The following is a 22,574-nucleotide window of genomic DNA, read 5'->3' as shown; positions in this document are numbered from 1 at the left end:
TGCGTTGGTCACTTGCCTGACTGTGCCGCTTCCTCTTGCGATTTCGCGGGAGCTAACGTACGGATCAACTGCAACAGCAGCAAGAACATTAATTTCCCCTTCTGCCGTCACTTGTGTCCTTCTGTTACGTTACATAGTTGTTACACTACCACTTTCACGAAAATGGTTGAAGAGGTTGATAAACAGCTGCCGAGATGGTTGATGATTACTGGCATATCTTGCCGCATACGCCGTACAAGAAGAACTGCATTCTTCCAATACTTTCCATATACAAATGAGCATGATGGCTTTTTCAGCATAGGTAAATCCAGTCGTCCACCCACGACCTACTGCATGGATTGTCACACACTAACTGAGTAGCAAGTTGCAATGCACTCAAGAAACTCACAAACATAATATAAAGAAACATGACTACATCGTACCTAGCAACTTCACAGGCTGAATGGCGCAAACAAGTGTTGGTGTGCAAACTTCTAAGAATATGGTAACCAGTAAACGGCTCGCACTAGATCCTGCAAAAACCACCACCGACATTCTAATTTAACCTACTTTTAAAATGACGAGCCAAAGAAACTGGCACAGCTGTCTAAGATTTTGTAGGCCCCCCCGCGAGTACGCAGAAGTGTCGCAACACGACGTGGCATGCTCTCGCCTTACGTCTGAAGCAGTGCTGGAGGGAATTGAAAAAACAAATTCTGCAGGGCTGTCCATAAATTCGTAAGAGTAACGAAGGGGTGGAAATCTCTTCTGAACAGCACGTTGCAAGGCATCCCAGATATGCTCAATAATGCTCATATCTGGGGAGTTTTATGGCCATCGAAAGTGTTTAAACTCAGAAGAGTGTTCCTGGAGCTATTCTGCAGCAAATTCTGGACATGTTGACTGTCACACTGTCCTGCTGGAATTGGCCAAGTCCGTCGGAATGCACAATCGGTATGAATTTATGCAGGTGATCAGACAGGATGCTTATGTACGTGTCACCTGTCAGAGTCGTATCTAGACATATCAGGGGTTCCATATCACTCTAACTGCACGCGCCCCACATCATTACAGAGCCTCCAACAGCTTGAACTATCCCTTGCTGACATGCATGGTCCATGGATTCATGAGGTTGTCTCCATACCCGTAGGCTCCATCCGCTCGATAAAATTTGAAACGAGACTCGTCCGACCAGGCAACATGTTTTCAGTTATCAACAATCCAATGTCGGTGTTGACGGGCCCAGGCGAGGCGTAAAGATTTTTGTCGTGCGGTCATCAAGAGTACACGAGTCGGCCTTCGGCTCCGAAAGCCCATATTGCCGATGTCTCATTAAACGGTTCGCACGGTGACACCTCTTGATGGCCCAGCATTGAAATCTGTAGCAAGCTGCGGAAGAATTGCACCTGAAAGAACAGACACGATATCCCTATAAGTATATAGTTGTGGAAATACCAGCCATAACCTTCTTCTTCTGTGCGGATGCACACATATTCCCCGAACTCTTACAGGACTTGGTAAGAATGCCTTCCACGAGTAATGAGTGTGTTGGGGTGGGACACGACGAATATAGTGTGTGGATATACAAGGTGAGAATGTGGATCCCGCGGGAGGTGTGCGTGAGATAGTCCCTGCAGTCGCACAATCCTCTATGTCCTCGGTGGCTCAAATGGATAGAGCGTCTGCCATATAAGCAGGAGATCCTGGGTTCGAGTCCCCGTCGAGGCACACATTTTCACCTGTCCCCGTTGATATATATCAACTCCCGTTAGCAGCTGAGGGTATTAATATAATTCCTATTTCATGGAATTTGAACGCCTTCTCGTTTAACCATGGTTCTCTGTAAATCCACCATTGAAAGAAAAAAAAATTGTGACTCTAGCCTTAGTTGGATGTTCCCTGAAAATTGCAGACAAAATAAAATACAGTTAATTTTCTTACTCTATCCCAGAGAGTTGCATTACCAGGTAGTCTGATAATAATCTGACAGAACTGTTCAAATTTGATCTTTCAACCTTTCCACTGCGCCTCTTCACTGACGACGGCATCCACAAGGATACACAGTCAGCGTTGTATACAGTGTTCACTCGATAAAGGAGGAAGTGGACCTTGTGATGCAGAAATGTGTAGTAATTAACGATGTGTGCTTTCTACATAAAGTCGTATGGTGGCAGATTGCAACGCAGTTCCTTTGAAAGACTACATTTAGATATGTGGTGTAAAGATACATTTGATACGTACTAACTGTAGAAAATTATACATTTTTACCAAGTAAGAGATGTCTGCTCTTGATCGACAGGTAGATCTTCGTTGGTTGTCACCATGGGACAGGCTGTACGTTGAGATTTGGAGGCGCGCATGCGCAGGTAGTGTACTCCGGCGACAGTACTCTTAGGGTGGTAACTGGCAGCAATACTTTGGTCTGGAAGCGGTGTGAGCGCTGTGATCTCGGCAAGAACGCTCAGCTGTGTTTCTGGCTTAGGACTAGGTAGAGGAGAGGCCAGTGCAGCGTGGAAAGCACTTGGTACCAGTAAGCAGTAGGACTCAGTGTCCTGTCATGAGGCGGGATTCTTCAAGAGGGTTCGCTTGCAAGAGGCAGAGCGGACAGATTTACCTTTGCGGTGGTGTCACTTGCGAGACCAGCACGGCGGGTTCACCGCGTATTCAAGGATGTGCCCGGTCTCGCTGTGCTTCATATTATAGTTTTGACCAACTTACTTGGAGCGAAATGCGTTGGTGTTAGAAGGGTGAGTACCTACCTTACTACGTAATTTCAAGAAGTTATTCGGTTTATTCTAGGCAGTCTATCAGTCTGGATATTCTGGTTTCCAGTCTGTTGTATTGTGATTTACTGAGCGCTCACTGAGAGTGCAGCGCTATGCACTGAAGCGTCAAAGAAACTGGTATAGGCATGCGTATTCAAATACAGAGATATGTAAACAGCCAGAATACGGCGATTCGGCCGGCAACGACTATATAAGACAACGCGTGTCTGACGCAGTTGTTAGATCGGTTACTGCTGCTACAATGGCAGGTTATCAAAATTTGAGTGAGTTTGAACGTGGTGTTATAGTCGGCGCACGAGCGGTGGGACGCAGTATCTTAGAGGTAGCGATGAAGTGGGGATTTTCCCATACCACCAGGAATCCGGTAAAACATCAAATCTCCGACATCGCTGTGGCCGGAGAAAGATCCTGCAAGAACGGGACCAACGACGACTGAAGAGAATTGTTCAATGTGAAAGAATTGCAACCCCTCCGCAACATGTTGTGCGGTCGGACACGTCTCGTTTCAAACTGTATCGAGCTGATGGACCTCATGAATCCTTGGACCCTGCACGTCAGCAGGGTTATGTTAAAGCTGGTGGAGGACCTGTAATGGTATGGGACGTGTGCAGTTGGAACGATATGGGACCTCTGATACGTCTAGATACGACTCTGACAGATAACACGTACGTAAGCATCCTGTATGGTTATCTGCATCCGTTCCTGTACATTGTGCACTCCGACGTACTTGGACAATTTCAGCAGTACAATGTGACAACCCATACGTCCAGAATTGCTACAAAGTGGCTCTACGAACACTCTTCTGAGTTTAAACACTTCCGCTGCCCACCAAACTCCCCAGACGTGGACATTATTGAGCATATCTGGGATGCCCTGCAACATGCTGTTCAGAAGAGATCTCCATCCCCTTTAACTCTTACCGATTTATGGACAGCCCTGAAGGATTTATGGTGTCAATTCCCTCCAGCACTACTTCAGACATTAGTCGAGTCCATGCTACGTCGTTTTGTGGCACTTCTGCTTGCTAGCGGGGGCCCTGCACCTGTAGTCTTCTGCTTTTCAGTGTATAAGGCGTAGTTAGAACAAGTTTAATATCAAATAAGATGTGTTCTACTGCCGTTCACCTAAAAAAGCATTTTCATTCCTAACTGTTGCTGTGTAATTCTGACCCGAGTCACGGACTAGTGTTGATGCTATTAAGTTACAGTAAATGTTAGTCAGTAGTTCTTGATTCTGGCGTGTAAAATATTCTGAGCTATTGGAAAACTATTTCAAGCAAAGTGCGTTAAAGTTGGTGGCTCATTCAGCTACGGCAGTTGTGCAGTAATTCAAAGATTTTCTTCAAGTTTTAAGTATTTCCGGCTGTTGAAGTAAGGCGGTGTTATTTTGTTGTGAATGTGTGTTACCTTTAATTGTACCTATATATATTTGGTGTGTTACAGGTCGCTTATTTATTGTACTGAAAAAGACTAGAAACTGTAAGCGCTTACATGGATGCCGTGGTGTACGCCATAGCAAAACAAAGCTGGTTTTCTGTGAACGGACTGTTACTGGGTCTTACCATTGTACATGAGAGCTTGCAGGTCTGTTCTGTAAATTACAATTATAAACCTGAATATATCTTTTTTTTATATTTTTTTTTTCAAGAAAATCTTTTAAATCGTGATGATTTATGCTTTTAAAATTCATGCGCTATCATTATTGTAGAATTTATTTAAATAACTTAAAGTTTTTAATAATCAGTTTAATAACTGCTTTTGGTTGGAGTTGTTGTTAATTGAATTCGTTCTGGTCAAGATTACTGAATCTTATTGTCCATAGCGGATATGTTTTATTTCCTCACTCCGGGTTTTTATATCTTTTAAATAAATTTGTTTGAATTATTATGGTTTTTATTAAGGCCCAGCATCTTACCACTCCTGAGGCTAGCTCCCTACCATTTCTAAATGGAAAAAAATTATAGGGAGAAATCTGACAAAACTTGTAAAATTGTGAATTTTTTCTGGGGCCCTTATGTTAGTATTGGATTCTCGAGGTCTAAAACTTGGCTTATTCCCTACTCACCATCTAAACACAACATAACTAAAAGTTCACAAAATTCGAACCTTTTGTAGGACCCAATATACCTACACCATATTTTCCAATTGCTAGTGTATCTGAAGGGTTTCGGAAAACTATTTCAAATGTCTGAACGTAATCATGTTCAACTGACAGCTTTTAGGGAGACAAGAGAACAGTTGAAAGGCTTGTTAGAAGCAGAGTAGCACGAGAGTCCTACTCTACGGTGTTTACACCGCAGTAATTGTTTTGTCACCATGCCCCTCAATTTTAGCACATTCCTCAGATACTTTTGCCTAACATTTCAATGCTAGTATCAGCTACCGTTTTTTTATCATTTTACTCGTCTTTTTAAGACGTTAAAATCCTGTATTTCCATTTTGAAAAGAGAGAAATAAAACTATTCTTGTTTCAATATCTCCATTGATACGAGACTTAAGAGGTTTAAATATACAACATAATGTGCAATCATTCGCCGAAAACTTCGTTTCAGGAGTGTATTCTGCACAGTTCCTTCCTTTTTATCTTCAGATTTAACTTGAATCTGCTGCTTCGTGACAAGCTCGACTTGACTTGTCGGACAGTATACGAATACATTATCTGATAAAAGTGTCCGGGCACCCGTATGCACTCCTGTGTTCACAACTCACGAGAGCCGGTCCATCCAGTATAAGAGGAGGCAAAGAGTTTTATGATGTCAGAGGACAGGCTGCAACAACAGCTTCACTTTGCATAAGGAGTAGTCGTTGGACGTCATCACAGTAACAGATCCATCAGCGGTATTTTCACCCATTTACAGCCACCCAGCTCATTGATTGGTTACATGATAGTGAAGTGGAAAGTGAAGGAACAACCATTTCTAAACCAAGACCAGGCTGACCTCGTGATGGATGAGGGTCGTCGAGCATTGCTGAGTATCCTTACAAAAAATCACATGAAAGCAACAGAAAGAATAGCTCGTGAGATCCAAAGTAGTACCAACAGTCCAGCTAGTACAATGCTGTGCATAGAGAGTTAAAAATGAAAGCTTGCAATGCTCATAAGCCATACACCTCTACCGTCAATGCTAAGCAACACTTCATCTGGTGTAAGGAGTGGCGCTATTGGACAGTGGATGATTGCAAACGTGATCTCAAGTGATGAACCACGCTATATACTGTGGTAATCCGATGGAAGGGCTTAGGTTAGGCGCATGCCTGGAGAACATTATCTGCCATCATGTGCAGTGCCAGTAGTGAAGTAGGAAGAGATGGTACTATGGTATGGAGGTAGTTTCGTGACTAGAGTGCAGTTCTGTAATTGTGCTTAAGTTAACGCTAAATGTGAAAGTATTTGAGCACTTTTTACAGCATTGCGTACTCTGTACAGTAGAGGAAGAATTCGAAGACGATGCTTGTGTGTATCAGCATGAGAAGGTATCCTGTAATAAAGCAGCATCTATGAAGCAACGGTTTATGGACAATAACATTCCTGAAGTGGCCTGGACTGCCAAGAGTTTCAATTTTAATGCCCTGAAACATATTTGGGATAAGTCAGAAGGTCTACTTGACTCCGGACCCCAGCGTCGTATATCAGTATAATTACTGCTTTCGGCTCTAGATGGTTGATTGGTTGGTTTGGGGCAGGGGTCCAAACAGCGAGGTAATCGGCCGCATCGGGTTAGGGAAGGTTGGGGAAGGAAGCCGGTCACGCCCTTTCAAAGGAACCATCCCGGCATTTGCCTGAAGCGATTTAGGGAAATCACGGAAAACCAAAATCAGGATGGACGGAGGCGAGTGTGAACCGTCGCCCTCCCGTATGCGAGTCTCTCGTTAGCTCTAGATGAATAATGGGCTACGATTCCTCTACAGGAATTCAGAAAACTAACTGAAACTGTCCTCCTCACAGTTGAAGCCGACATATTTGATGGGTGGACTCAGTCTGTATGAATTTCCACTAGTAGGTGTCCAGATACTCTCGATCAAGCAGTGTTCTTGGGGTGCTGAGGCGAGCGGCAAGTGCGACTGGACCCACCTGCTGCCGGAAGAGGACGCCCTTGTTGGCGAGCGCCTTCGCCAGCGCCATGCTCTGCTGGAAGTGGACGTTGTCGTCGGCGGTGCCGTGCACCAGGTAGAACATCTTGTCGCGCAGCAGCTCGGCGCGCCGGCTCACGTCCGCCTCCTCGTAGCCCTTGTAGTTGCCCGTCTCGTTGGGCAGGCCCATGTAGCGCTCCGTGTACGCAGAGTCTGCATACCGACAACAACAACAACATGTGACGTATGGCGAACGTGGCAGCTGGCGCAAGTGCGTTCTCAGGCTCGCAACAGCGAAACCAGACAGTACCATTAGCAGCAACCGAAAATGACGTGCAGGGTATTTAGCTACGCCTACCGGTGTGGTTATATGTAACCCGCATCTTTATATCTGGTCTTCAAAACCCACGTGCAAGATTTTTATATTCTCTTGCTCACTCTGTCCTACTGAAAAAATGAACAAGACCTTTTTTATAGGAAATTTAATGTAGTTAAATTTTGTACTGCGGTTCGTTTTCGAGTTATTCAAGAAAAACGTACGAACATGACTTTCAAATGCACCTACACCCAAACAGCCTTCCTTCACTGGTCAGGATTTCAAACATGTTGTTTGAGGCACTCCCTCCTACCACAGCACAAAAATTTCCGACTATACGAACGGTTTCCGATATTCGTCCATTTTCGGTCTTTGCTGATTGAACTGTTATGGTATCAGCGGAGCAGGCTATAGCAACGTTAAGGGCGCCAAACAGAGTTTCTGGCACAGGACATGTACCCAGTTGCTTTAGCTGAAACGTATGGTGCAAAAGGCTGTTTATGAATGGCTAAGCTCGTACAGTTCCAATGTGCTTCTTTCAGTATTCGAGATGCTTAAACGATGTTGGTGTGAAAAACAGTTTCTGGCGTCTTGGTACAGGGCAGAAATAGAATTCATTGGACAGACATGGCTTTTTTTTATATAAATATGTCCACCAATTATCGAAGTCAAGGATTTCATGTTCATGTACTATAAATAACTCCTGATAGTTATTTATAGTACAAGAAGATGAAATCCTTGACTTCGATAATTGGTATATATATATATATATATATATATATATATATATATATATATATATATATATATATATATATATAGCATGGAGAGTTGCATCAGACCACAACAACAACAACATGCTATAAATACTACCTTGACTATTTGTTTATATTAACTGTTTTGTACATATAGTTCTTAGGGATATAAACTCTGTCATGTTTCTGCATAGCACGTTTTATTATGCTGAATGTTCTATAACAATCAAGGATCTATGCCCTCTGACAGGAAAATAATGAAGAGTATCTTGGAACTTTTCTGATTTAGTCAGACCTAAACAGAAACTTATGACAGCATAATTCCTGTTTTTTCCTTGGCAGAATCAGAAAACACATACAAAGTCTTGAAATTTGCAGAAAAATAATTTTCCATTTAATGGTACAGGAACGTACACACTTCATTAGCATCTTTCTTTGCATCTCTTTTGGTGTAGAAGTAAATAACAGACCTGTTATCCTTCAGATTTCAAAATGTTCAAATGTGTGTGAATTCCTAAGGGGCCAAACTGCTAAGGTCATTGGTCCCTGGACTTATACACTACTTAAACTAACTTACGCTAAGGACAACACAAACACCCATGCCCGAGGGAGAACTCGAACCTCCGGCGGGAGGGGCCACGCAATTCGTGACATGGGGCCTCTAACCGCGCGACCACTGCACGCAGCCCTTCAGATTTCTTACACATAAGATGATCTCAGATAACTGACTCAAATGAAACATTTCTTGCACTGGGTTACATGGCACAGGCACGTTCTGCATGAAATCGAACGCGAGTCCGTACACCACGTCGTCTCTGGCAGTTAGTCGTCTACACTTCCGTAGCTCCTTGTAGAAATTCTGGCTTCTTCCTTTGTGACTGTACAGTTCCCCCTATGCCGCCCATTTAACGGACTCGGGCAGGTTAGCTGATTTCAGTTTAGTCTGCAGCTCCTGACGCGTGCTGGAGACAGCAATTTGGTCTTACAAATTTCAATTTAAAATTATTATTGAAGTGTGATAAATGGAGAAATATTTAACTGTTGTTCCGGCATGAGACTTTAAAGAGTTTGTGCATCATCTTCATATTTAATTCTGAATGCAGATATTTTATTTCATTTTCTCCACAGTGTGAATGAACTGATGTGATCATAAATGTCTTTGCAGGTATCTCCAGGAACTCCATGGGACTTTTTGTTGAAACCGTGTCGTTTTGTGGTTTGGAGCTTCAGACTGGGAGTGAAACTAATCTGAAAACTGTTTTCTGTGATGTACAGTGAAGGTTTGTGAAAGCTTTTCTGCAAATTCCTATGCCGTTTGAGTAATGCAATACACAGAAATAAAAGCTTGCTCCTCTTTGTTTTGAATGTTCAGTGTGATCATAATGGCACTTTATGTCAAAAGCTTCCAAGAGCCGCTGTAGGTGAAGTTCTTGTTCACTTTTGATGTTAAACTCAGAAATTTTGATAGAATACGCAGTTGATCATTTTTCGTGAACTTCAGGTAACATTTGCGGAGCTTGCATTCTCATACTGGAACAACGATTTTTTTCTCATCAGTTACGTAATGTGAACAACTAAAGTACGTCTGTCCTTTCCGTATCTTTTCTTTCCTAATATTACACTTCCACTTTTCAGGTCTTGACTTTCAATTCTTACTATCTTCTAGAAAATTTAGCTCCTTGTTTGCGTCTTCAGACTCCGTAGTTTTGCTAAATAACTCCAGCAAACTCTGCACAATATTACAATGAGATGACAAAAATCATGAGAGAGTGATATGACAAATGAGGATGTCGGTAGTACCGCGTGCACAAAGTATAAAAAAGCGGTGTAAAGCCCGAGCTGTCCATTGCACTCAGATGATTCCTGTGAAAAGGCTTCCGACCTGATTCTGGCCGCACGACAGTAGTTAACAGACTTAGAACGCAAAATGGTGGTTGGAGCTAGACGCATGGGACATTCCATTTCGAAAATCGTTAGGGAATTCAATATTCCGAGATCCACAGTGTCAAGAATGTGCTGACGATATAAAATGCAATTTTTTTTTATCACGGACAACGAAGAGCCTGTCGGCCTTCGCCTAACGACCGTGAACAGCGGCGTTTGAGCTGCGTTGTCAGTGCTAACACACAAGCAACACTGCGTGCAATAACTGCAGATACACAATGTGATCAAAAGTATCCGGAAACGCCCAAAAACATACGTTTTTCATATTAGGTGCCTTGTGCTACCACCTCCATATCAGCGACCCTAGTAGTCATTAGACATCGTGAGTGAGCAGAATGTGGCGCTCCGCGGAACTCACACACTTCGAACGTGGTCAGGTGATTATGTGTCACTTGTGTCATACGTCTGTACGTGACATTTCCACACACTTAAACATCCCTGGGTCTACTGTTTCCAATGTGATAATGAAGTGGAAACGTGAAAGGATACCTGCAGCTAAAAAGCGTACAGGCCGACCTCGTCTGTTGACTGACAGAGACCGCCGAAAGTTGAAGAGGGTCGTAATGTGTATTAGGCAGACATCTATCCCGACCATCACACAGAAATTCCAAAACTGCACCAGGATCCACTGCAACTACTATGACTGCTAGGCGGGAGGTGAGAAAACTTGGATTTACTGCTCATACGCCACACATCACGCCGGTAAATGCCAAACGAAGCCTCGCTTGGTGTAAGGAGCGTAAACATCGGACGATTGAACAGTGGGAAAACGTTGTGTGGAGTGACGAAGCACGGTACACAATGTGGCTATCCGATGGCAGGATGTGGGTATGGCGAATGCCCGGTGAACGTCATCTGCCACCGTGTGTAGTGCCAACAGCAAAATTCGGAGGCAGTGGTGTTATGGTGTGGTCGTGTTTTACATGAAGCAGGCTTGTAGCCCTTGTTTCTTTGCGTGGCAATATCACAGCACACGCCTACACTGATGTTTTAAGCACCTTCCTGCTTCCCACTGTTGAAGAGCAAGTCGGGAATGGCGTTTGTATTTTTCAGCACGATCGAACGCCTGTTGATAATGCACGGCCTGTAGGAGAGTGTTTCCACGACAACAACATCCCTGTAATGGACTGGCCTGCACAGTGTCATGATCTGAACCCTATAGAACACATTTGGGATGTTTTGGAACGCCGACTTCGTGCCAGGCCTCACCGATCGACATCGGTACTTCTTCTCAGTGCAGCACTCCATGAAGGACAGGCTGCAATCCCTCAAGAAACCTTCCAGCACCTGATTGAACTTATGCCTGCGAGAGTGGAAGCTGCCATCAGGGCTAGGTGTGGGACAACACAATATTGAATTCCAGCATTACCGATGGAGGGCGCCACAAACTTGTAAGTCATTTCCTGCCAGGTGTCCGGATGGTTTTGATAACATAGTGTATCAATGTGGAGCACACGAGGAACTTGTCCGTTAGAACAGGTGGCGAAATTTTTCGTTAATGGGTTACGGCAACAGACGACGTGAGCGTCTTTGCTAACAGCACAACATCATCTGCAGCGTCTCTATTGGGCTTATGACGACTGTAAAACTGTGACCTGATGGTAGGGTTCGAGTGTGGCGCAGATCTCACGAAGCCATTGACGGAAGTTGTTACAAAGTTCTGTGCAAACTGGTGGTGGCTCCATAATGGTGTGGGTTGTACTTATTTACAATGCATTGTGTCCTCTGCTCCAACTGAACTGCTTGTTAATGGAAACGGTTATGTTCGGCTATATGGATATCCATTTTAAGCCATTCACGGACTACATGTTACCAACCAACGATGGAATTTTTATGGATGACAGTGCGCCATGTCACCAGGTCACATTTGTTCGCATTTGGTTTGAAGAACGTATTGGACAATTAGAGCGATTGATTTGGGCACCCAGATGTTCCGACAAGAGTCTCATCGAACATTTATCGGACGTAATCGAGAGGTCAGTCCGTGCACAAAATCCTGCACCGGCAACACTTCCACAATTATGGAGGCTATAGCGGCAGTGAACTTCCAACGGCTTGTTGACTCCATGGTACATCGGGATACTGCACTACACTTGGCAAAAGGAGGTCCGATACTATATTTGGAGTACCCCATGACTTTTGTCACGTTAGTGTACAAATCTGCGAAATGGAAAATGTGCATATCGATATTTGTATTCCGCAGTCAAGATACTTGCCGCTGCTCTCTATCCTAAATAGCCCAGATTTTAATCTTTTCTGGTTTTCCGAGAGCCAGTGTTTTGCTTTAAACGTACGCTATCAAAGTTTGCTTTAAACGTACACTGTCATAAATCCCTTCCTTAAAATAGTAATGACACTAGTAAATGTTCATGGCCAGGAACGTCCTTTTTCTTTGTTTTTGCCTGCCTTTTATGTCATACTTGTTTCGTCTGTCACTTGTCATTTTGCTCCTATTGTAGCAGAATTTCTTTATTTCGCGGTTGTCAATTGTAATGTAGCATATATCACTGATCTCATTTTTTCTACTGCTCATTAAGCTCATTAAAGCACAGCTGCAGGCAAGAAACTAGTGTTTACTTCTGCCAAAAGAATTAAATTAATACAATGAGCGATGACATACCCCCAGTTGACTGTGGAGGACAACAAACGTGTTTTACGGTCAAATGATTGACATTCGACTTACGCGAATAATACGCTACGTTGTGTTTATCGTAGATCTCAGGAAAACTACGTATTAGAGGAAGTGAAAGCTGGTGGAAGTCTCGTCTTAGCTTTTTCCTTACACGAAAACTGTTACGTCTTGGTGCCACACAGCGGAGTTTTATAGTTTATCTAGCAAAGACTGTTATATTATGAACTTATTGTCTTCTAAAATACTGGGGAAAATTGGGACTTCGTTGCAGAAATAGTTATATCTCAAAAGACTCGCAAAGTCCGAGGCTATGAGTTTCACTGACGATCTGTGAGTCCATCTAAAGCAGCACACCGCCCACACAGTCTGTCCGACGTGGATCTGTTGATGTGGAAGTACTGACAAGTAACGAGAGTTTCACAACGAAACCCTTGCCAGTTCCTTCCATAAAGACGTCACAGCCTTTTACATCTACATCTACATAAATATTCCGCAAGTCACTGTACAGTACGTGGTGGAGGGTACCCTGTACGACTACTAGTGATTTCCTTTCCTGCTCAACTCGCAAGCAGAGCGAAGGAAAAACTACTGTTTATATGCCTCCGTATGAGCCCTAGTTCTTGTATCTTAACTTCATGGCCCTTACGAACAATGTATGTTGGAGGCAACAGAATCGTTTGACAGCTTCAAATTTCGGTTCTCTAAACTTTCTCAATAGTGTTTCTCGAAAAGAACTTTGCCTTCCCTCCAAGGATTCCCATTTGAGTTCCGGAAGCAGCTCCGTAACAGTTACGTGTAGTTCGAACCTACCGGTAACAAATCTAGCAGCCCACATCTGAATTGCTTCGATGTCTTCATTCAATCCGACTTGATACGGATCCGAAACACTCTAGCAGTGCTCAACAATAGGTCGCACACAGCGTCCTAATGCGGTCTCCTTTAGAGGTGAACTGCTCTCTCCTAAAATTCTCCCAATAAATGGCAGTCGACCATTCACCATCCCTACCACAGTTCTCACGCGCTCATTCGACCTCATATCGCTTTGCAGCGTTACGCGCAGATATTTGAACGACTTGACTGAGTCACGCAGGACACTAGTAATGCCGTATCCCAGCATTACAGGTTTGTTCTTCCTAATCATCTGCATTAACTTACATTTTTTCTACTTTTAGAACGAGCTGCCATTGATCGAACCAACTAGAAATTTGGTCTAAGTCATGTTCTTTCCTTCTACAGTCACACAGCTTCAACACCTTACCGTACACTACTGCATCATCAGCAAACAACCGCAGATTGCTCTCACCCTGTCCACCAGATCATTTATGTGTATAGAAAATAACAGCGGTCCCATCACACTTCCCTGCAGCAGTGCTGACAATACCCCTGTCCCTGATGAAGACTCGCTGTACTGGGTTCTATTACTTACGAAGTCATAAAGCCACTCACATAATGGGAAGCTTTTCTCTATGCTCGTAACTTCGTTAATAGCCTGCACTGGGGCACCGTGTCAGATGATTTCCGAAAATCTAGACACACGGATTCTGCCTGTTACCTTTCACATGACACCATTGGTGCTGTTCAACAGTTGTCGCAATGTTAGTAAGGTTAGCCCATCCACCACAGGGAGGTCGTACCACATCGGATCCGAAAAATGGATTTTTAATTGTTTGGGCCCAAAAAGTGTTTGGAACTTCGCAAGCGGTTGTTCACTGTTAAGTCGAAGATGACGACTTTTTCTTCTTTGGGAGGGTCCACTGGAATAGCGTTTTGTTCGTTCAGTTTACGTGACAGAAGAAGAAAATGAAGTTGTGTATTAACGCAAATGATAGCGAGGCAGAGAGAGACGCAGTGGTGTCGAGACGTGGCTTGCGAGGCGCAGACTCACCGTAGAGCTTCCACGTGGTGACGGGCGCCACGGAGATGCCGCAGTGGAAGACGTCCCGCTCGCGGTCCCTGGCGAGCGCCATGGCCGCCACGAAGCCGCCGTAGCTCCAGCCCCACACGGCCACGCGCCGCTTGTCCACGAAGTGCAGCGAGTCGCGCAGGTACCTGCCGGCACACACGATCACATCGCTACGCTCAAAACCGCTTTCCAGCAAGAAGACATTTTCTTTTGGTTGGTTGGCTAATTTTGGGGAAGGGACCAACCAGCGAGCCGGCCGGTGTGACCGAGCGGTTCTAGGCACTTCAGTCTGGAACCGCGCGACCGCTACGGTCGCAGGTTCGAATCCTGCCTGGGGCATGGATGTGGGTGCTGTCCTTAGGTTAGTTAGGTTTAAGTAGTTCTAAGTTCTAGGGGACTGATGACCTCCGATGTTAAGTCCCATAGTAATCAGAGCCACCAACCAGCGAGCTCATCGGCCCCATCGGACAAGCGACGGATGGGGAAAGAAATCGGCCGTGCTCTTTCAAAGGACCCATCGCGGCATTTGCCTGAAGCGATTTAGGAAAATACGGAAAATCCAAATCAGGATGGCCGGATGCGAGTTTGAACCGTCGTCCTCCAGAATGCCAGTCCAGCATGCTAACCACTTAACCACTGTGCCACCTCGCTCGTTAGAGATTTTCCTCTGAAACGATTAAACAGAAGAAAGGTGCCATAATATTTCAGATTATAACACAGACGACGTATTAATACACTGCTTGACAAATGAATGAAGCACCCACAAGTGGTGGAGGAAACGAAACAAAATTTCACTGGTTGAGAGTGTAAATTGTGTCCACTTTTCTAGTCCCACTTTCAAAACGCTGTAGAGAGAGGACCTCAGGTCAGAATGGACGTCAAACTGAGGCAGGGACAAATGTCATGGAACAAAAAAAGTACGAGAATTAACCAACAGATGGTGCTGTAAGCGTCTTAACGTAACTGGGGTCGGCTACAAATGACAGGTAAATCGCAATTCGACAGCTATGGTTTACCTTGCACATGACACCATCCATACTGTTCAGTGCGCATGAGCCGGCCGTTGTGGCCGAACGGTTCTAGGCGCTTCACTCTGGAACCGCGCGACCGCTACGGTCGAAGGTTCGAATCATGCCTCGGGCATGGATGTGTGTGCAGTCATTAGGTTAGTTAGGTTTAAGTAGTTCTAAGTTCTAGGGAACTGATGACCTCAGATGTTAAGTCCCTTAGTGCTCAGAGCCATTTGAACCATTTTTCAGTGTGCATGACTGCACAAGTTTGGCAGTCAACACTTGTGGTAATGTTATTTAGGTGACCACATCCACTACGGCAAGGTAGTACCACATCGAATGCGAAAAATCAGTTTTTAAATGTCCTGGGGCCAAAAACCGCATAAAAAGTAAAATGTCGGCTTTTAATTGTCTTAAGGTCTAAAACTGCATAACAAGCAAAATGGCACCGCTTTTCAGTAGTTGTAAGACCTCCACTAGATATGTTCAATATGTTGTCCACCATTTTCGGCCACAAGTTGAAATCAAGAAACAGCATGTTCGTCAACGGATCGGATTGTCTCACGGACCACGTTAAGAATGTATTGCGCAGTGCATGCTCCAGTTCAGCTACGTTCGTAATTGTAGCACTGAACACGACAACTTTCAGATAACCCCACAGCGAGAAGTCACACAGATGAAGATCAGGTGACCTGGAAGGCCAGGCTGTAGGGAAAAAGCGGCTGATAGTTCCAACATTTACGAAATGCCTCGGCATGAGCCGTTTCACTGTCTGTGCGGAGGAGCGCCATCTTGCATAAATATGATCTTATCCACATATCCACGGTATTAACGAGTTGGAATGCCGTTGGCGCGCAAAAGACTCTCATAGCTTGTACTAATGGCAGTTCAGGTAAACAGGACCAGCAAGACTCGTCTCCTCGTTAAAATACGTCCCCACGATAAACGATGCCTTCAGGACGCACAACACAATCACCTTTGTAGAATTTAGTGGTAACGATTTATGTATGTGCAGATTTTCCGTTGCCCATATTCCCGCAATTCTGGGTATTGTCATGTTCTTGGGAATGGAAATGTATTTGGTCTGTCCACAGAACGTTCCATGGCTTTTCATTGTTCACTTCCATGTGAGCAAGAAATTCAGAGCGAACGCTTGTCTCGCTGGCAGGTCAGCAGGAAACAACTCCGTAACATGCGTGACTTCATACGGGCAGCAGTGCAGGATGTTTCGCGGGATTTTATGCACTGTGCTCGCAGGCATGTCCAATGCTCGGGCGATTCCCCGTGGACTGCACAACACCGCTCGACCCATCCTGCAACGTTGTTGCCACATGTTCGATAGATTTTGGATCAACCGCTTTCCTACGTCTGCCACACTGGACTTCGAAAGTACCTGTCTTTTCGGATTTTGTAATTATTTTCTCCAGACCAATAGCAGACATCGAACTAATGACTTTTTTCATAACCTTCATTGTATGGAACTTCTGCAGGGCTACTCGCGCACAGTCACTCTTCTTGTAAAAGAGCCTTACCAGCATAGTGCGATCCTTCATGGAAACAGTCACGTTGTGCTTCTTGGACGCAAAGTGAGGAACGAATGTGCGCCACGCACCTGTTGGTGTGGGTATTCTGACGTTTACAGCGCCATCTATCGGTTAAATATTCGTTAGCTAATTAACCTCTGGATTCAAGAATGCTTCTTTGTATATTTTTTCTTCTGTTGGTGTCACACCTCCTCTCTCATCCTTTGATTCCATGATGTATGTGGATGGATAAACGTAATTATGCATGGGATATATAATAATCTGGGTTAGTCAAAGAGGGTAGCAGTAGGGTAGTTTAGCATCCAAAAGGCCGGCCGAAGTGGCCGTGCGGTTAAAGGCGCTGCAGTCTGGAACCGCAAGACCGCTACGGTCGCAGGTTCGAATCCTGCCTCGGGCATGGATGTTTGTGATGTCCTTAGGTTAGTTAGGTTTAACTAGTTCTAAGTTCTAGGGGACTAATGACCTCAGCAGTTGAGTCCCATAGTGCTCAGAGCCATTTTTTTAGCATCCAAAATAACAACGTGAGCAGATTCGGCAGAGAGTTCGTGATTCCAAAGAGAGTGGGGATGAGCAGGGCAGAGTTTGTGAGGTTGGTTCTCACTGAGGTCCTACACCCACCACCAGTTGTTTTGAACGGTTCGCGGCTGGTCCTGGAACGCGGCATGTTAAGAAACTCTGGGGCCGCCGATTGAACGAGACGGACGCAGGGGTGCGGCACTTGTCATTGATGGTGAGAAAAGTTATTCATAATCTAGGTTTTTTGGGGTAACATTGATTATGAAGCATGTTCGGATGTGAATTAATACCGGGAAACGTTCAGCGATATTTTATTTGTAGAAATTTTTCAGATTAATGTGTTTCAACTGGCGGACTTAGGTGCGAGGTGATTGAGGGCATGAACCAACGGTTCTTGTTTCTTAGGTCAATAGCGGATAGGTTCATTAATGTTTCATTTGTTGCATAGTTTCGTTCTGGATATAACCAATATAAATTTTTCATGATTCAACGGTTTATTTTACTCGTTTCTTTGTTGTCGAATTTGATCACGTGTTGCCAGCATTCATAACGGTAGTCACTGGATTTGCCATTCGTTAATCATAGTATGAATAATGTGGAGTCATGAAGCCTGGGCTGGTTTGCTCACGTTGCATTGCGGTTGCATAATAGGCGGTTTCAACATGAACTTATCCACATGGCAGTGTATGTGTAGTAACACAAGTAATGTTTGAGAGAGTGAAAGGTAATATCCTTCCCTACTCCGCGCGTTAAATAGGTGTGACAATAACTAAATGGTGTTAAGAGCCCACCATTCAGTAACGTTCATTTTTACCCATTTTAATCATTAGTAGATGTAACTGGCGACGAAGTCTTGTCTATGTTTCCGGCATGACGAGATGCAAGAGATAGCGAGTGCTTCATGTACGTTCTGTCACTGAGAGTGATAGTTTTTTAAATATAATAGATTTCACGTATGTTTTATCACAAGGAGTAATAGTTTCCTTAAATGTTTTGTCACAGAGAGTAACAGTTTTCTTAAATGGTTTGTCACAGAGAGCAATAGTTTTCTTAAATATTATCGAAATAAATCAGAATGATAATGGAAGTTCTCTCTTAGCGTTATTTAGTATCCTTCATCCATACCACTGCGACAATGGCTATATTCTATGAATTTTCAATCCAGGCATATCAGTGTATGCGTTATGCACTTCATGCGACTAACTGAATTCATAGTATCGAAAAAAGAAAGTCTTATCGACCCTAATGTGCACGTATTGTTCCATGGCCATTCACCGATGTTGCGTTATCCGTTGCTTCATTTTTAAATTAGAATACTAAATTTTCTAGCGGGTTTGATTACTCATATCTCAATTTATCGGGCCTAATTGAAAGAATTAGACACACAGCGGTAGAAATGGGAACCATGGAGCACTGCGTCCGCTTATATCAAAGGGAGATACTTCTTACATGGAAATTAATCAGCTTAACAAACAAGGGGTAGACTTTCAAGGTGTCATTAAGCTGATGTATTCTATCCTGTGGCAAGCTGGCCAACAACTGTTGCATGTGGTCCCAGATATCCTGGATACTGGTACTGGAACGGAGTTAATAAGTTTGTGTGTCACCAGTAAAGGTGTGCGGACTCACTCAGTGACTTCAATCTGGTCGTCGACCTCGACGGAACCGAGCCTCAGGTAGACCTCGTGCAGCAGTTGGTAGCCCTGCCCGCCTGAGCCGCGGCCGTCGATCTGCGCTACGATGAAGTCGCGGTTGCTGGCCAGGAACGTGCTCCAGTCCAGCTTCCAGCGCTCCGTCACCAGCTGCGTGCCCGGACCGCCGTACCTGCAATGCGACGCGCCGTTTCTGTATTTACACATGTTCAGTCAGCAGTAGCCTGTCTGAATGAAGTACTTTCAAGAGTAAGGTAATTAATACAAAACAGTGAAGATCACTGTACTACGCTTGTAGAAGTTAGTGAGTACAAGGATGGCGTCGGGACTGCAACTGGAAAGTGTGACAGCTCCATTAACGTTCTCTGCGTTGTTGTTGTTGTTGTTGTTGTGATCTTGTCACAAGACCCCATGATACTCTGTCACGATCTCCGAATAGCTACCGGGATCCCGGGTTCGATTCCAGGTGGGGTCAGGGATTTTCTATGCCTCGTGATGACTGGATGTTGTGTGATGTCCTTAGGTTAGTTAGGTTTAAGTAGTTCTGAGTTCTAGGGGACTGATGACCATAGCTGTTAAGTCCCATAGTGCTCGGAGCCATTTTTGAATACGGTGAGCCCTTGATGTCTCAGAATGTATCCTATCAACCGATCCCTTCTTCTAGTCAGGTAGTTCTACAAATTCTATTCAATACGTTAGTTACATGCCCTACGCACCTAATCTTCAACATTCTTCCGTGGCACCACTTTCTAAATCCCCTATTCTCTTCTTGTCTAAACTGTTTATCGTCCATGTTTCACTTTCATACATGGCTACACTTGATAGAAATACCTCCAGAAAACAATTGGTAACAATTAATTTACATTCTATGTTAACAAATTCCTCTTCTTCGGAATGCTTTTCTTACCATTGCCAGGCTACATTTTATATCTTCTCTCGTGTTCCTCCATTTCTCCAGAACCCATCATCATTTACTTTGCTGCCCAAATAGCAAAAATTATCTACTGCTTTAAGTCTCTAGTTTCCTAATTTAATTTCCTCAGCACCACTTGTTTTTATTCGACTACTTTCCATTATTCTTGTTTTGCTTTTGTTGTTCATTTTATACCCTCTATTCAAGACGTGTCCATTCTGTTCAACTGCTCTTCCAAGTCCTGACAGAATTACAATGTCATTTGAAACTCAAATTTTTACTTCTTCTTCCTGAATTTTAATTCCTACCCCAAATTTTTCTTTGGTTTCCCTTACTGCTTGTTCAAGGTACAGATTGAATAACATCGGGGATAGGAAAATAGCGGAACAGGAAGGGATGATTAGAGCCCATTAGGATAGTGCTAGGGTCCGCAGCTCGTGGTCGTGCGGTAGCGTTCTCGCTTCCCGTGCCCGGGTTCCCGGGTTCGATTCCCGGCGGGGTCAGGGATTTTCTCTGCCTCGTGATGACTGGGTGTTGTGTGATGTCCTTAGGTTAGTTAGGTTTAAGTAGTTCTAAGTTCTAGGGGATTGATGGCCGTAGATGTTAAGTCCCATAGTGCTCAGAGCCATTTGAACCATTTGATAGTGCTAGGAAGGAACAGATGAAGTTAAGGGGGGGAGGAGGGTGAAGACAGGTGGGAAGTGATAGCAAGGAACAAGGGCCACAGAAAGAGAACAGTATCAGACACTTTCATAATTGGCACAAACAATAGATTTGCCTTGCTACCTCAGTCAGCTAAGGAAGAGGCTCAAGTAGATGTAAATGTAGTCAGCACACAACAGACTTTCACTAGGAAACCAACTGTCGCAAAAAAAGTAGAAAGTAGGAGGAAAGTTCTGTTGTTAGGTAGTAGTCATGGAAGAGGTGTGGGCCACATCCTCCAGCAAGAATGAGGTGACAAGTACCAGGTCACAAGTATTTTCAAGCCCAGTGCATGTCTTAGCTAAGTGATAGAGGATGTAGGATCGTTGTGCAAGGGTTATACAAAGCAGGATCATGTTGTGGTAGTGAGTGGAACGGGAAACAGTATTGATAGGGATCAGGGCTACAATATTGAGTGTGACCTGGTAAAAATAGCATCTGCAACGAGCCATACAAATGTTGGCTTGGTTTATGCACACATGCAGTATGACCGGCCCCAATTGAACAGCTCTCTCAGGAGGGTCAACATGGAGCTAGATCAGCTGCTTCAAGTGGCTACTTTGTCAGGCACAGGTTTGGTTCCTATTGATGGTATTGGTAGGTGGAACTTCACAGGACATGGCCTGCATGAAATTCAGAGAGCCAGGTACTAGAAATGTGAAAATATCACAAGATTCCCATAACAGTACAGTGGAAAATAATGTTAGTATGTCACAAGATTCACATAAAAGCACAGCCAAAAATAATGTTAATATATTGCATCAGAATATCAGGGGATTAAAAAACAAAATAGAAGAGCTTCTTGTTTGTTTAGAAGATTTACAAACTGAGGGTTGAATAGATGTACTACGCCTGTCTGAACATCATATAGCCACAGGTATGGAATTGGCAAATGTAGGTGGACATAAGCTTTCAGCACACGTAAGTAGAGACACTATGGAGAGAGGACGAGTTGCCATATATGTTAACATCAGTCACAGTGTGAAAAATTTTAAAACTAAAATATTTAGCGTAGAGCAACACATAGAAGCATGTGCATGTGAGCTTAAACTAAATAATGGTACTTTTATAGTTGTAGCCATTTGTAGGTCCCCATTGGCAAATTTTCAAATATTTTTGAAAACCTTGGATTCTTTTTTGTGCTTCCTGTCAGACAAAGGAAAGAAAATTATTGTTTTGGGGATTTCAAAGTAGATTTTTTGAAAGAGTCCGATAGAAAGCTTGACCTTGAAGTATTACCTGATTCTTTCAATTTGACATCAGTTACTGATTTTCCTGCTTGGGTGGTAGAGGAAAACAGCATACTGATAGATAACGGTTCAATCAATACACGAGCGTTAGGTAAATTGTCGGTGAAATCAAATGAGAATCTCTGAAGGGAAGCAGATTTTCTTTTAGAGAAATACTATTGGGAAAGATTAGAGAACCGACATTTTCGACAGAATGCAGACGTTATACTGTAAATGTCATGTACAAGGGAAGCAGATTTTCTTTTCGAGAAATACTATTGGGAAAGATTAGAGAACCGATATTTTCGACAGAATGCAGACGTTATACTGTACATATCACGTACGGACCTCGAAGACAAAGTAACCTGCCTCCCACTTCCCCCCCCCCCCCCCCCCCCCGCCCACCTCCCGGCTATTCATCGTATAATGGTCTCTGGAGTATGTATATAGATACAGATATAACGCTTTTAATTGTGCTTGACTTCAAATTGTGTCGTGTATTTAGTGCTTGTCACACTTTCACGTGCTCCAGGGTGACATTGTATGATCTAAGACACTAACCTCGGTGGAAAGCAGTCTTGACTGATATGTTTTCGAATCCAACCCTAGAATGGAAGTTCATT

At 43.9% G+C, this 22,574-nt stretch overlaps 1 protein-coding gene across 1 annotated transcript in view; it reads right to left on the bottom strand.

The window, feature by feature from the left end:
• The window catches only part of LOC124619958 (dipeptidyl aminopeptidase-like protein 6), a gene marked incomplete at its 5' end in the record, with an annotated part of 439,288 nt that overhangs the window by 5,263 nt on the left and 411,451 nt on the right, over positions 1–22,574 (bottom strand). Inside the window, 3 exons of the mRNA XM_047146621.1 lie at positions 6,837–7,048; positions 14,368–14,531; positions 19,085–19,279. Of these exons, the coding sequence (XP_047002577.1) occupies positions 6,837–7,048; positions 14,368–14,531; positions 19,085–19,279 (571 nt within the window). The remainder of the gene's footprint in view (positions 1–6,836; positions 7,049–14,367; positions 14,532–19,084; positions 19,280–22,574) is intronic.

Source organism: Schistocerca americana, chromosome 6 (genome assembly GCF_021461395.2).
Source record: "Schistocerca americana isolate TAMUIC-IGC-003095 chromosome 6, iqSchAmer2.1, whole genome shotgun sequence".
NCBI classification, from domain to species: domain Eukaryota; kingdom Metazoa; phylum Arthropoda; class Insecta; order Orthoptera; family Acrididae; genus Schistocerca; species Schistocerca americana.
This window is presented reverse-complemented; position numbering and strand designations above follow the sequence as displayed.